The 15,675-nt window shown below is 47.0% G+C and overlaps 2 protein-coding genes across 2 annotated transcripts; one reads left to right on the forward strand and one right to left on the reverse strand.

Moving 5' to 3' along the window:
* Positions 1-1,205: 1,205 nt before the first annotated feature.
* On the reverse strand, positions 1,206-11,201 carry nisch (nischarin). Its single transcript, XM_088388978.1, has 26 exons — positions 10,700-11,201; positions 10,213-10,296; positions 9,793-9,975; positions 8,935-8,983; positions 8,570-8,733; positions 8,403-8,498; positions 8,241-8,336; positions 8,012-8,164; positions 7,874-7,942; positions 7,579-7,764; positions 7,353-7,481; positions 7,154-7,267; positions 6,647-6,836; positions 6,381-6,475; positions 6,168-6,232; positions 5,549-6,099; positions 4,883-5,471; positions 4,491-4,675; positions 4,295-4,355; positions 4,003-4,135; positions 3,732-3,882; positions 3,393-3,512; positions 3,143-3,304; positions 2,901-3,073; positions 2,673-2,818; positions 1,206-2,606 (listed from the first exon to the last, which is right to left on the reverse strand). Exons 1-26 carry the CDS (start codon positions 10,778-10,780, stop codon positions 2,282-2,284), a joined length of 4,350 nt encoding a protein of 1,449 aa, XP_088245104.1. The 5' UTR covers positions 10,781-11,201; the 3' UTR covers positions 1,206-2,281.
* A 1,034-nt stretch (positions 11,202-12,235) lies between these two features.
* Positions 12,236-13,445, forward strand: LOC148391262 (uncharacterized). Its single transcript, XM_088388979.1, has one exon. The coding sequence runs from the start codon at positions 12,785-12,787 to the stop codon at positions 13,325-13,327; it is 543 nt and encodes a 180-aa protein (XP_088245105.1). The 5' UTR covers positions 12,236-12,784; the 3' UTR covers positions 13,328-13,445.
* The last annotated feature ends 2,230 nt before the right edge of the window (positions 13,446-15,675 follow it).

The following is a 15,675-nucleotide window of genomic DNA, read 5'->3' on the forward strand; positions in this document are numbered from 1 at the left end:
TCATCGGCGTATCGCGGTTATGCCTCGAGGTTGCCCGATCCGTCGTAAGAAATCTCATGCACACGACGCAATGGACACCTCGATAAGGTTATCGTTGGCCTGTTGTGTAACAACACGCGAGCCATGAAGCAGTTATGAAAACAGCAAGTATGACAGGAAGGGGGATCCGAGCAAGGGTCTTAACCTTGCAAACGTCTCTATCAGCTAATAGTCTTTATCAGCTAATAAACTGCTGACGTGCAAAAACAAAATCCCCCGCCCCCCCAGCAAAATAAAAGTGACCATATGAGCTGCCGAAAAACGCACGTCACACAAACTCAGCAGATTCTGCAGCAGAGTACGAGACCGCCGCCAGGTCTGGGGGCTAACCGATTCAAAAAGAAAAAAATCTCAACGTGATCTCGAGCAGACTACATCTTGACGCACCAAATACAAGGAACAGATTGGCAGTACCATTTATGCTTGGAAGAGGGCAGACACACGGAAAACAAACTTAATGGCATATTTTGGTTCCTTTATATTTAGAAGGAACATTTAAATTGTTTATGATTTAACTTCAATGCCATAATATCCACATCAAAAATTACATTTCAAGAAAATTCTCATTTATTGAATTATCCCCCCCCCAAAATGCAAACATGACCAATTCTACTGACGCTCATCGATAAGCGAATGGTGTGACTTTTGGCCAAGTGGACGCTTTCCGTAGAGTAAAGCACTTGTCCCTAAAAGCGGAAATGGAGCGGCGCATCACGGCCAAGCTGAAAGGAAGCGCGAATAGTAGCAAGGCGACGGCGCTGCACAGTCATCAAGATCGCCGCCGTGGCTGCGACGACCATGATGAGGGCAAGTGTTGATGGGAACTTTTTTTTTTCTTCTGCGGATGTTTTTCTCAGGACAAAGACGAGTCAGCGGTTTAGCAACAGACAATTCCTCTGATGCCAATATTTACAAGGTTTCAGTCTCGAGTAACTCTGACTTTAATCTCTTATTCCGAAATTTCTTACCCAAAATATATGACCAGGTGACTGTTTTATTTGAAAGACTGACTTTATATTCATATTTTTTCCCCCTAAAATAACTAACCATCCCTAAATGTTTTATTTAATCTTTCCAAATTCCCGCTGACAATTTCTCCAATTATCCTGCTGAAGTATTTTCACAAATTAGCCTGCAAACAGTGCCGATGATGACAATCACCAAGATGTTTTGATGGCTTTTACTTTAATTAAATTGTGTTCTCCTTGACCAGAGGACACAACTTGCAACCAGTTAAACATAAAAAACATCAATTAGCACAATACTTAAAATAATACTAAGTGATAATAGCACACAATACACATATATTGTAAATAATTTCAAAAAAATAATCATTATTCAGACTATCAACAGTTACAGCTACTGGACATTTTATTAGGTACATGGTGTCAGGTCATCTAATAGGGAAAATAAATTCTGCCTTACAAGGTGAGCCTTAGCTATGTGAAGGCAGATTTTGGGGTATTCAAATCTAGTGAGTGTGTCAATGTACCTAAGAATGTGTCTGGCACCTGTATCAGTTTGAGTAATAAAGCGCTTTTTCATTTTGTTCAGGAAATCTCAAAGTGCTAAGAATTCAAATGTTTGGTGCATGGTATTGTTTGCGCATATAGTGGTTGTAAATTCAACAGTGCAAAAGTTTTTTTATGGGGGGGAGGTACAACTTGGGTCATTTGTAAACTGCTCAGCTTTTGCAAACATTTTTTGTTTATGCAAATAATAAAATAAATCCTGCTGAAAAACGTCCGCCTGGCTGACTTAACGAAAACACGCATGTACACATTTATGCACTGCTGACAAAAAAGTTTGGGATATTGTGAAAAGTGACTCTTACTTGGCGCACTAATTTGTGCTTGTCTGGGAGTCCTTCACTCAGTGAATGGTAGGAACGGAGGAAGCGAGATGGTATAAGTGCTTCACTGTCCATTGATGGCTCATGCGTCATTTCCCTTCTAGAACGTGCTCGTTCGATCTCGCTGAAAGACAAAGCACCAAGTGAGAGGTAGCAAACAGGTGTGGCTGACAAAATGAAGACAGTGGGTTGAAATCACAATGTGCAAAATAAAATAAAAATTTGTCGCTAAATTGGAAATGAATGCTTTCTTTACATCACCAAAGGCATTTGTGTGAAAGGGGCTAAGAGAATGCCACTCCTCTCGCCACCCCAGTAATGGGTGAGCGATTCATTTGTAAGTCCCTGCCTGCCTCAAGGTGGCGCCATTCCCACTGCGGTCCTTTCCAATCAGCCGGTGAGCTCCACAGGAAGCTCTCGGCTACACAGCGCCTCCCACTGGCGAGCCAGCATGGAGATGAGTCTCTCGCGGCCGTCTGCTCCCGGCACAAAGACGCACCACTGCACCTCACCCTCGGCACCCCCGCATTGTGCCGAAGGCGGGGGCGGATCCTTGCCCTCTGCCCCAAAGTGGTCCATGGTGAGGTGGCACAGCAGGTCCGGGCCCGGCAGGTCGTCGAACACCAGCGTCAGGGCCTGAGGGTACATCTGGTAGCCGAGGAGAACCCGGTCTAAGTCGCGGATCCGCCGCGCTTCCCGCAACTGGTAACGTTCCCTGTGGGGGAGGGCCCAACGATTACAGACTGGCGTAGGGTCATAGGGCACGGAGCGGGAACCTTACCTGGACGGCGGCTCCTTGGCAAAGTCCGGAAGAGGATAACTCACGTAGTCTTCGTCCAACAGGAAAACATCCGTGCTGGTCAGTATCAGCGTCCGGGGTTGGAGGACAGGAGATGTGTCGCAGGCCTGACCGTTGGCAAACTGAACCTGGGAGTCCAAAATTCCGGTGAGGCGTTAGAGCATCCAATGTTTTGTACTGATGGCTGCAGAGCAAAAAAATAAAACACACCTGAAACACCAGCAGGTAAAGTAGCACGTTAAAGGAACGCGAGGACAAAGACGAAGAGGAGGAGGGCGTCTTCCTCTCAGCCACGATGAAAGTCAGGTCCCCCATCTCCTCCTCGCTGGGGTAGATGAACTTCACCCTGCTGCTGTGGACCAGCTCGTAGTTCTGCATCTTGCCTGCAGGAGGCGGAAGAAAGTTGATGTTTTTTCATTTCTCTCTGACAATTTGCATCACATCTGTGTCACCTGAGCTGGTGCTTGTAAACTGCGAGTAGAAGTCCTGCTCGGAGGGCTCTGGAGCAGGAAGCTTCTGTTGCAGACTCAGCGTTGACATCAGCTCCTGCAGGAAGACTCCTGTGCCATAACTGTCTCTGCTCAGGCAGGAAACAATGTGCTTGGCCGAGGGTCCTGAAGAGTCAAAATGAAATGTTGGAAAAGAAATGTGTGTGTGTGGGGATTAGGGTTAGAAGCGCTGAGCGGGATGTCGAAGACTGACCTACAAGCCTGAAGTACTGATCGAACAAGCCTACGTTGACAGAGAGCAGATCGGCGAGTCGGATGGTCAAGCAGCAGCAAAGGCGCACGTTTGGATCCGGACAAATGCTCATGTCCGTTTCTGGCAGACAAGATGTGCAAGATGGTCACGACAATGACGATCATCAGCATTTTTCCAATCGTCGGACATTGATTTTGAGTCTTTTTAGTCATCCTTATTTCGGTTTGACACCCTTTCATTAAAATCCACCTCGGCAGGCGGCCATTTTGCTAAAAATGACATTGCAGCGACTCAGGGCTCAGGTTTTACACGGATGTTGATTTTGAGGCACGTGGTTACCTGCGAGGCAGTGGCGAGTGGCAGCAGAGTCTTCCAAGAGGAAGTAGATGCTGTCTGTGGACAGGAAGAGGCAGCAGGCCAGTTCCGTCTCCGGCGCAGCGTAGAGGACGGCGGACAGCCACAAGACATGTCGAACCTCGTCTTCCTCGGACTTGAAAAATGACAACAGGAATTGAATCTCAAATCACCCAAAGTAGGTTGACACGAATTCTTACGCAACGCCTCCTCCACAGAAAAAGCTGAAATGGCAGCCCAAGGTGAGCATCCTTACGTGTGCTATGTGCCTGCGGAAGTATGTCAGCAGCTGCTCCGCATCAAGCCCAGCCAGGAGCTTAAGCCCTGGGGACAGTCTCTGGGTGAGGTGGAGGGATGGCTGATTTGCTTCCAGTCGGGGATGAGAGGAGCTGCAAGCAGAGATGGATGAGTAAGCAGGACCAGGCAGGGGAAGCGTGCACTATGATGTAAGACTGTACTGGTTTCATAAAGCCAAATAACGTGAAAAATTGGCCAATTGGATTTTGTGTCACCCAGAAATGAAGGTTAAAGTGGCTATAGCAGCTTACCTGCTGGTGTTGGACGTTCTTGCACAACAACAGCACTTCTCAACAGCATTTCTACTGTGACCTGAGAAAGCAAAGCAGGTGTCACTGTCAAGCAAAGGTGAGCAAATCTTCTCCATCGAAGGTATCAGTATGGCAAAAGAATTTCAGGAGAAAGCGGCTAAGGATAAGCAACTCCCAAATGAAAGGCTGTCATCACCTTGCACGGCCTCACACGAGTGTGGCCAGCATCTGCACGGGAGTGGCAGCGCCACCATCTTCGGCCCCTCCAGAACCACTCTCCGCCGACTCAGCTCAGCCAAGAAGTTGCTCTTGTCCTGGGCCAGCGGGAAGAGCAGCAGCAGACTCCCACCGGCCAGCAGCATCTCCGCCGTGTGGCTCAATCTGAATATGACATCACGGGTCCAAATAAAGTGAATATTTGCCAGTTATTATTATTGATGAGCATCACGTGACCGTGCTTTGGTCATAATTTCACTCTTGAATGCATTTATGTACATGCTTGATGCAGGGTGTTGATACTTTATGATCCTATCCGTTTTAAGTGGCGCCCTCCAGTGGCATTTGTAGGCAATTCCAAAGCCCTTTTACCTGCAGTGGTGTTTAGGGTGGCGGCAGGACTTCCCACTGGTCACCTTTTCAGTCTGAGTTCTCTGAATGGGGTGAAGCACCACAGAGCTGAGGGGTACGCGGACCAGCCTGCACGGAGCCTGATGAAGGCCAGCGGTACTCCGCTCTTTCTCCGCAATCTCTCTGACATCCATCTTTAGCACCCAAAGGTGTCGGTGGGTGAGGAAGAGGAGCGACGGGAGCTCCTCGGTGTACGACAGGTGGTGCGGGGTGGAAGAAGGAGAGGGGGGCAAGAGGAAGCTGAGGTAGCCTCCCTGAGCTTCCTGACTCTCCTCTGCTTCCCAGGAGTTCAGGAGGGAGCGGGGTAGGAGATGAGGAGTTTCTGCTACCTGCGTGAGCTGCGTCAGTCTCTGCAGCTCAGCCCTGGTTCTCAGGAGCTCCAGGGCCTCGGAGAAAAGGTAAAAGCGGGCAGCACCATTCTGGGGCTCCAAGGCCAGACAGGAGGCAGGAAGCTCGGTGTGTGAGGAAAGCAGCAGCTGGGAGTAGGGCAGCAGGAGGGCCACCTCAAGCCTAGACACAAGAGCCTTTGTGGACGCACTCTGGTCTTCATCTGCAAAAACAGCATGTCAGCTCATTCCATTCATCAATGGTACCGTTCTGGACAAGCTAACTTGTTTCTTTCTTTACCTGCATCCAGAATGTTCCCTTTGCTATCGTGTGACAAGCGCAGCAAGCACAAACGTTTGTCCGTCAGCACCACGCACACTACGCTCTGTTCCACCTCCTGCGTCTCCTCTTCCAGCTTAAGACAATAGCACCAAAGCACACTGTTGACAGTCTCTTGCTGCCGCTCCTCATCGCATGGGTCGGAGGGACCAACACTGGGCCCGGCGGGATGACGAGACGAGTCCTGAACGGAATCATCTAGTCCCATTTCAAAGTAGCCATCCCTGGAGAGCGGACCATCCACTTGCGTGCCCTCCACATGGGATGAAACCTCTCTGGATGGGTATACTTCCTCATCCTTCTCCTCCTCCTCGGCTTCCACAATCCTCTCGTCCGGCTCCTTGAGGGCGGCGTGGAGGCGCATGGACAGCAGGCCTGTGAAAAGCCGGTCGGTGACGGTGAGGGAGAGGAGACGAGAGGTGAGCAGAGGACACCAGGTGGCGCTGCAGCTCGGGCATGTAACTTCAGGCAGACTAGAGGAGGAAGAGCAGCAGGAGGAGGAGCACGGGCAACTGCAAGAGGAACACTATTGACAATCTGTTTTTCTATGAAAGGAGCTTGATCAGATTTAGCCACTGACCATGTGACCATGTTGGCAGGGGCTTGGTGACCACGTTCAGAGTGATGGATGGCAGCGTCTCCAACCTGCACCCAGATATTCCCAAAAAAAAATCTGCATTGACGTGACATTCCAGATGCTTTAAGTTTTCAGTCACACTCTTGAGAAAATCACTGCATTTATCTATGCCAAGTAACCAGATAGTTGCCATGGTAACAGGTCGGAGCGTCTGACCTGGGTGGTGTCAGCAGGTAAGAGGCGCGCATCGGAGGAAGTCGGGAAAGGCAGGATGGTCGGGGGAACGGCGGCTTCTTCTCGGCTCGTCATCTCTTCAAACAAGACACGAGAGCGTCAGTGGACTAAAGTACCTTCAGTCGCTTTTATTGTGAAGAAGTCGTCAGGGCAGGAGCTCTAGTGCGGAAGCAACCAGGAAATGCAGCAATTTCATGTAGACACCACCATCCCTCAGCCAATCATAGACTGATGATGCACATGATTACCTCGGCTGGTGCAGGAAGCCTGCCGGGCCTGACAGGAAGAGGCTGGCGCAGAGCTGAGACAATGAGGGGCAACAAAAGAGGTGCAGCAAGAGGAAGAGAAGGGAGTAGATGAAGAGGAGGAGGAGGGGGGAGGGAGAGGAGGAGAGAGGCAAGGAGGTGCAGCAGCAGACAACCCGGTCTCCTCACTGATCTGACGAGAGGACAGAGAGGAAGGAAGCCTTCAGAGAGCAGCCACCATCCGAATCATCCAAAAGAAAGGCAGACATTTTGTTCTTGCCATGATCTTTCACAGAGAACCCAGCAGAACGGCCGCGTTGGCAAAATCTCGGGCAGTGTCCATGAGATGATTATTCCCGAGACACAAGGGTAAAAATTGCTTTTGCGCTTTCTAACCCATGACGTGAAATTAGATATTTTCTTGCAGCACACCTGATGTCGTCTCTGGGAAAATGATGGGGGAACGCGGCGCTTAATGATCATTTGATTGTTGTACATCACAAATGCTACCTTCTTGTCGCTGCTGCTCATGCGGTCTTTGACTTCTTTGGCTTTCTGAATGGCTTTCAACACCTCCACCGTGTCCAACTCCTTCTCTGTGGTCACTTGACCATCTAGACACACCTGAGGCCAGACGTGGGAATGGCTCAATGACACACACACACACACACACACACTCAAGACAGCATTGCGGTGACGGTCGGGCTACCTCTGCTGCTCGGTCTCCAAACTGGGCCAGGACTTTGGTTCTGTAGTCAGGGATGATGCAAACTGGATTGGAGGAAAGGTTGATCTTCTCCAGGCACGGCAGCGAGCCGATGTTCTTGATTTCCTCCAACTGCAAACGCACAAACAAAATTGATGAGGACGTGTTCCTTCCTGATGTGTGTGCCCTGGCTAGCTTGGGGCAGTGGTTCCAAAATGTGATGCCTTACTTGAGCTAGTTGGTTGTGGCTGAGGTCCAGGTGGACCAGCGAGTAGAGTTTGCTGAGGCCCGTGAGCCGCTCCAGCTGGTTGCCAGCCAGGCTGAGTGTCTTGATGTTGCCCAGCCGCGTATGAGCCCCCTCCAGGGTGCACAATTTGTTGTAGGACAAATCCACGTGGACTAGATTGTACAGATGCTGTAAAACAAGGGAGTTGGCATAGTTCTGTTCATCAGCCCTTGGGTCAATAAGCTCTGACAGAGTACTTTGTTCTTTTTCTCGACAGTACAAGAGCAGTGATTCATACCTGAAGGTTTTCCACCGAGGAAAGACAATTGTGGCTCAAATCAAGAAACTCCACCTCTGGAATCAGTTTCTACATCGGTGATGCAGTGAAGAACGTCAGAGGAAAGGAAAGATCCCACAAACACCAGGCGAGTCTCACCACTGAGCCGTCGATGGTGCCGATGGCGTTGTGGCTCATGTCCAGCGTGGTCAGGTTGCGCCAGCGCGGCACCACGGCGGTCACGGGGCAGCCACGCTCCGAGCCCTCGGCTTCCCACTGAGGGAACTCGCTGGCTTCCGGGACGAGGAGCAGCTGAGCCAAGAGCCCGTTTATTAGCACATAACGCGCATTAGGAAGTTAGGATAGCACCAGAAATTTGTATTAATACCATCATGCTGTCTGTGGAGTGGTGGATATTCAGAGTGAGCAGGCTAGACCTCAGAGAAGACAAACCCCCAATTTGCTGAGCTGCGCATTCGCTGATCTGAGGACAGCCAAAGACAAACAAACTTGAGGAATTTGCATTGTGTGAAAACGTGAACGCCTTTACCTCAATCTGAAGCAGTGACTTGAAAAAAGACAGCTCAAAGGGCAGATTCCTCTCCAGGATGTTGCTGCTTCCTACCGGGCCACTGGTGCCGCAGATCTGGAGGGTGATTCGTGGCAGTTGGAAAAAGGAGACGCGAGTCAAGCGGTGCGGCGAGGAGCGCGGCTGACCTTCAGGTAGCGCAGCCGGCAGGCGAAGTCCAAGATGTGACCCAGGTCGGTCTTGGCGTCACCGTTGCAGCACGTGGGCTTGGCCAGACGCAGCTGCTGGGAGACGGCGTGGAGCTGCAGTGGCCGTAGGGAGAACACCTTGCCAGCGGCCAGCAACTCTTCGCCTATTCACAAGCACCATTTTTGGCGGAGGATGTTTTCGTGACCAAATTGTGTGCTCATTCTGTCACTGCAAATTATGTGAACTCATTCACTGGCACGGGAGGTTTACGCTCGTTAATTGGATTTTTGAATCCGACCCGATTTAATTGTCAAATACTTCAACAGGTGGGTGTGGTGGGCTAGTAGAAAGGATGCAAGCAAACCTTTATGGAACAACTCCTCGGCTAACGCGGCCGTGATGCCGTTGATCTCCTGAAGGAGGAAAAACAATGAAGTCGGAAATCCTTCAAAAGCTATTCAAGTAGAGGATATGTCCTGGTTTTCAAATGACTCATTTTTTGGGCCAGCTGTTGTCCAGTTTTTTTTTTATACATCCGCCCGGTGCCACTTGGGAATTGATGTGCATTCCTCTGAAGCGTGTTGTGAACTGTGCAAAAAATCTAGCATACAGCAAGATGAAATTGTTAATATCAGCTTGCATTGTGGAATTCGCCTTGGCATCTGTTGTGCCCATTTTAGACAACATGACAGAAAGTTGGGACAAAGAAAGAAAGGTGAGAAAAATCATGGAGTCAAGAAAGAACTTGGAAAAAGAGGATTCACAATACTGGCTTCCTTCACTTCCAGCCTCTAGCTAATGCACAACTCTGCTTTGGTGAACGGTAGTGTTGTTGTTTGGTCTTGCGGCCGTCATCAATTTGCACACTTCAAGTGATGCTCACATGGTGGCTCACATGGTGATGCTTTTGCCAACGGTGGAACAAGCGGCCTACTGTTTTATTTGCTCGTTAACCAGATAACACAGCAACATCACGACTGGCTAAGATTAGACACAGCTCAAATGCAAGTTGGAAAGATTTGCTACACGACAATAATATAGTGAATTAATTTGTTCGGGATGATAAAAAAAAAAAAAAATACTGCACAAGCAACGATTCAACGATTGTACCTTTCAAATGGTGATCCAATTGAATGTTTTTTTTGTTTTTACAATAAAACTGAAATAAAATAAAACTACCAAACCCGAGAAACGAATAAGTAAGGACTACCATGAGACTCACGTAAAGGTTAAAGTGAAGAAATGCAGCGAGGGGAGTGGGCGTGGCCTCCGGGAATTGCTGGAGCAGCGCCTGCAGGTAAAGTTCTAGCTCCTTCTGCCGACGCTCCACCAAGCTCTTGGAGTTCTTGCCCAGCATCTTCTTGGGCGGGAGCAGATGCCGGTCCACTTTGTTCTCCGCTACCAACTGAGGAGAAGAAAACACAGTCAGACACGCAAAAACCAACACGACAATACTTGCGAGAAGCAGCTGTAGGTCACAACTCACACCCAGATGCTCACACCCAGATGCTCACACCCAGACTAACCGGCTCCACACACCCAACACTCAGTACATGACAAATACTTTATATGAGTATAGTCTCCAAGTCTTGACTTTACTGTTATGAAAAACATATTTTGGAGGTCTGATTTCAATGTTTACCTTCTCATGGAGGTCATGGAAGTCGCTGTAGCGATGCTTTACCATCCACTTGTGCTCTCCATCCAAAACTTCAATGAGGTACACCTGAAAGGGCAAAAAAGTCACTTTGTCGTTAAACTGAAGCTATGGAATACTTTTGCAATCCAGTGGCTATTCTACTGATTATAAAACAATTGATGATACAGTTGATGATGATTTATTTCATTTTACGTAGTCTTTTTTCATTATTTTGCTATTATGCTAGAGTGAACCCGCCTGCCAAGGACAAATTCCTTGTGTTGGAGCATACTTGGTGAAAGATGATGGTGATAGTGACAGCTTGCTAAGCTCGTATAGCCCGTTCCGCTTGCAGGCAGCCCGCTTGCAGACCCAAAGCAAGCACGCAACAATTCGATGATTTAAACACGACCTGTTTTTCTCACCAGCACGCCAGGGTAGGTACGAGTTTTTCTCGCCAGCAAGCTCAGAAGCGGAAGCCCAATCTTACCGTGTAATTTTCCACCAACTCCGAGCCGACAATGCACACTTTTCTTTCCGACAGCTCCTCACTGAACGGGACAGGTTCCATGGTCGTACCGGGACAAAGACTAAGCTCTGTCAGGGATAAAATTTGTCATTTAACCCGATATTTTGCAGCGTAGCTCGAATTTCCCCCTTCGCTGTCGGCCGCCATTTAATTTGTTGTCACGCCAAGCGACTGACTTCTTCTTTTACTCCAATATGGTGGACGCGACGACGTGTTGCTACCCCTTTGAGGTCACTTTTCGTATTGCAGTTCCTTTTTTGATCAGGGGTGACGTTTAGACGTCTAAATCTTTTTTCCGTGTTTAATTGATTTGTAAATACTCGTTTACAAATCGAGTATTTGTAAACTGCAAATGACCACGCCCTGTAGTGCCCAGTCACATTAAAATAAGGTCACTATAACTCAGGTTTGACTCGTATATGTAAAACGCATTTCAGCCACATAGGGTCGCTAAACACCACGTTCATACTTGATGGGCATGAACTGGACCGACGTTTTATTGCGATATCCTTTCATGATCTCACAGATTGGTCGTTTAGAAAATATCTTGTAGTCTATTGCGTGGGACAGAATGATGAAGATGAAGGCAATGACGAGTATAAAATGTGTAATATCCTTTCACGCTCAATTAACTTTACTTCCTTTGTCCTGCAAAATCACAGTTGCAAGTTTCTCTCTGAAGATAATACGCTTCACATGTGTGACTGAATGATGGAGATGGAGGCAATGATGAGTATAAAATGTGTAATACCCTTTCACGTTCAATTAACTTTACTCCCTTGGTCCCGCAAAGTCACAGTAGCAAGTTTATTTCTGAATATAATACACTTGACAAGTTTGACACACACAGGCCAAATCATTAGATACAAACATGTTTCTACATGCGCCCAATGCTCCAGTGTTCGCCAGAATTGAGAAGTTCCAATTGGTTATTTGAAATGATTTAATTTCTAATTTTCTCTTTCTCTGTCTTGTCGCGTTTTATGTTCAATCAGATTTCAGTCACAATCTGTGGCGTTGGCTTCGCCCATAGAATAGAACGTTTATGGAACTTTAAGTAGTTGCGTCTTCATCCAATCAGATTTCAAATGCACATTTTTTATTCCGTTTACTGATTGGTTGGCCAGAGCAAATCTTGTTAAATTGTTACATTAATCTGGATGAGCAAAACACGAATGTAACGCTCTCGCATGTAAATAGTAATTATATCCCCCCTTTATGAAATATGGTTTAAAAAAGGATCATGAAAACATACTTTTAAAAATAGTTTCTTGGGGAAAACAAGCGTCCCTAATGTGTCCAGTGACTCTGCTGCTGGTGTCAATCGGGAAGTAGGCGGGGCTCCAATGAGAGCAGAATTGGATCCAGTTTCAGAAGCGGATTGAACCATTTGCGTGAATGAATAGGTCACCATCATAAACGCTAGCACGTAAACAAACGTATACATACGTGGTAAGACTTCATAGTACGACGTAGATATAAGTTACATAACGTTACTACACATATGAAGCGGCGGTAGTAGTGAGGAGGAAAAGAGAAGACAGGAGAGGGAGGTAGTGGAGCTGCACCCCCGTTTGGAGTCCGCCAGTGGATCGTTCTACCCCTTTATTTGTCCTCTCAGCCCTGTAGAAGTGACAGTTTAGTTGGATGCTTAGCGAAGGACAAAGTGTCATACCGCGAAGACTAAAACTTGATGAAAAAAAAACCCAACCCATCAGAGAAACAAAAAACCTCGACATTATTAAAGCGCCCACTTGGTAGCTCGCTTTCAAAACACCTCAGTCGACGCTGCGCGCAGCTCCTGTGAGGTGAAAGACGAGCGTCGCGAAGGCCGAAGAGGGCGTGACGCGCAGCCTGAGAAGGCTCGCAGGCAAGCGGGCAAACGAGGTGAAGACGAGCAGGCTATGCGCCGGCCCAAGCCAGACGTCAAGAAGAAAAGCCACAAAATTGTCAAAAGGTAGACCGGTGGGGGCCGTCGGCGAGACACTGAAAAACTCCTCTTTGTTGAGGATGTGAGCAAGGAAAGCAGTTTCACTCTGAAAGAAGATGCTCTCCAGGGAGGTGTGCGGGCGAGAAGCTCGGCGGGAGGCCCGCAGCGAGAAGCGCAAGACAGTCGGTGTCTGTTTGAGAGGACGCAAGAAGCAGCAGCAGCATCCTCATCATCACGCAAGACTCCAAAGGCCCACCAGCAGCACTACTTTGCAGCGCCTCCGGCCCATCAACGTCCAAGGCAAGCGAGCTCGGGGCATGCGCGCCCCCAAGAACACCAACCAGTTCCTCATGCACGAGAAGTATCAGATGATGCACATGCGTTCCGATTCCGTGGGCAGCGACACCGGTGGGAGCTGCTCCGATAGCGAATCGGAACTCACCGACATGGACTCGTACCTGGGGGCCCTGGAAAACGCCAGGGGGGCGCTGCCAGATGGTTCGGAACCAGAACCTGAAGCGGCAACAGGGACGCGGCAGGACCAGGTGGTCCAGCATGAGGACAGCATGCAGTACTTCCCATCCGAGGACGACCTCCTGCAAAGCCACAACTTCATGCAACGGGACTTTGCACAGTTCTGTGACTTTCTGACGTTGTAAAAGTGTAGGTTTGTGCTTTTGTCTTCAGGAGTTGTCAACAAAAAGGTGTTTTGTACAATACTTTGGATTTCCACTTGGAAAAACAATATGTAGAATAAATTAAAATTTAAGAAATTGAGGTTTGGCTTTTTTTTTTAACCTATCCGTCATTATTTGATGGGAAACTCACTTATTCAATGTTTTGGTGCTCAAGCTAAGGCGATTCTGTTAATTTTAATTTTAATGGTAGGTTTATGCTCACTACTTTTTGGTTGTACAGTACAGTGAAACCCTACATATTGTGATTTGGCATTATTTAGGGGGCCATCTTGGTCTTTGTTGACAAACTTCACTTATAAGTAGAACTTTCCATCATTAACAGTCAACATTTTGTGTCAGGTTCATGCTGATGTCATAAAAAAAATACCCTCACAGTGGCCGCTCATGCCAAAGTCATTACGGAATATTGAGGAATCGAGATGGAATCATGCAACAAAAGGGGAAAATACATCCACTGTAATTTAGTAGGTTGTACACATGCAAAATAAATGTGATTATCGGAAAAAATAAAACAATGGACGTTTGATTTACTGTTACTGCTACTGTTGTCCCACACGCACATTGAAGTGGGTGTGAGTCCAAGCGGCCAATCAGCATTGAGCTGGCTGCACGTGATCCACCGATGCCCTTTAACACGAGAGAAAAAACAAAAATGAATAAAAGTAGGTGTTTTTGCACAATCAAGCTGCCCAAAAGCCGTGTAAGAATAAAAGTTGCAGAATTACATGAACTGAGGGGAGGGAAACAAAGTGAAAATACTAGGGGGGGGGGGGGGGGGGGGCTCTTTTTTGCAAGTAAAAAAAAAAAGCCTAAACTTAGCCCAAATGGAGATGGCTATTTTTATTTTTAATGGATGTTTTACAAGATAAAAGTGTCAGAACTCTGAAAGAAGTCAGAAACCTTTTTTTTTAAAATATTTAATATTTAATTATACAGCACACATACGAGGTGTCACGCTAACCTGCAGGGTGTGTTTGCAGTTTTAGTGTTTGCAATGTGTGACTTTATGCTGGTCCTACAGGTCCAGTTGGCTCTGCTCTCTGGTTCACTCTATTTCCAGAGAAAGCTCAGATGCTTCAATATGTGTGGCAAGATGTTGGAGATGATCTACCAGCCAAGTACCTGATCTGCTTTCATACAGTTTACTCATCACTTATATAACAATTCCCCACCTTTCTATCACTGACTTAGGAGTGTCTCTTTTTCTTTCATTTCTTGATGATACAAAAGTTAATAACATGCTAATGAATTTTGTTCAGCCACCAATCAGACAAGGTATGCTCGGTGTTGCCAGGAGGAAAAGGAAGAAGAGAAGAAGTGGACTGGAGATAGTTTTTCACTTGGAGTGGAAAAGTACAGCAATCCCCTCAGGGGGTGGAGCCTTGTGAGAACAGCCAATCAGAGCCAAGATAAACAAATTGATTGACAGTCGTGGCATGCAACTGAGACGAAATCTGGTTTATTTTTTTCGTGTGTGTCAACTTGAAGATTGCGTAATTTAAGAGAGGCATTTAGTCTTGCTGCATTGAGTGCGGTAGCCTACTTTACAATCATTTTAAATTGGACCGAGCAAAGCAATCACAGAAAGGGGAAGTTATTAATTTTTGACTAATTAGAGTTTTCTCCATGACACTGGCAACAATAAAGTCAGAATTACAGTTAGTACCAACAAAAAAATCTAAGCGTCTCATTGGTCACGTACAGCACGTACCCGACACACAGGCCGTGCGCCTTGAGGACCCGAACACGGGAGTGAATATGGTAACCTCAGCAGCTAATTGGCTACAGTGTGACCTTTGAGTGAGCTTCTTTATTTTGCTTTCTGTGGGGTTTTGAATCGGGCTCATCGTGTGTAGAAATAAGTCACTATCGTTATTACTCATACTTGGCTCTGTTCCCACCCTCGATTGCCTGAAGGTCAGATATATATATATATATATATATATATATATATATATATATATATATATATATATATATATATATATATATAGATAGATAGATAGATAGATAGATAGATAGATAGAGAGAGAGAGAGAGAGAGAGAGAGAGAGACAGAGACAGAGACAGAGACAGACAGACTTTTTTTCTGAACTTCCAACAAAGACTTGCTTTCGGTGGCTCTGGTAATGACATCACATAAGCATACAAACGACTGAGATGAAAAGTGTTCCGGGAGCTTGTCGCAATGAAAACGTGAGGAACTTAAAAAAAGGAATTAAAAAAAGGAAACCCGGAAATGTGCAGTTAGAAAAACAAAAACAACGAAAGGAAATGTCAAGTAGAGCAAAATGGGTAAAGCGGTGGCG

This window comes from Syngnathus floridae, chromosome 11 (genome assembly GCF_059516105.1).
Source record: "Syngnathus floridae isolate MCC-2025c chromosome 11, RoL_Sflo_1.0, whole genome shotgun sequence".
NCBI classification, from domain to species: domain Eukaryota; kingdom Metazoa; phylum Chordata; class Actinopteri; order Syngnathiformes; family Syngnathidae; genus Syngnathus; species Syngnathus floridae.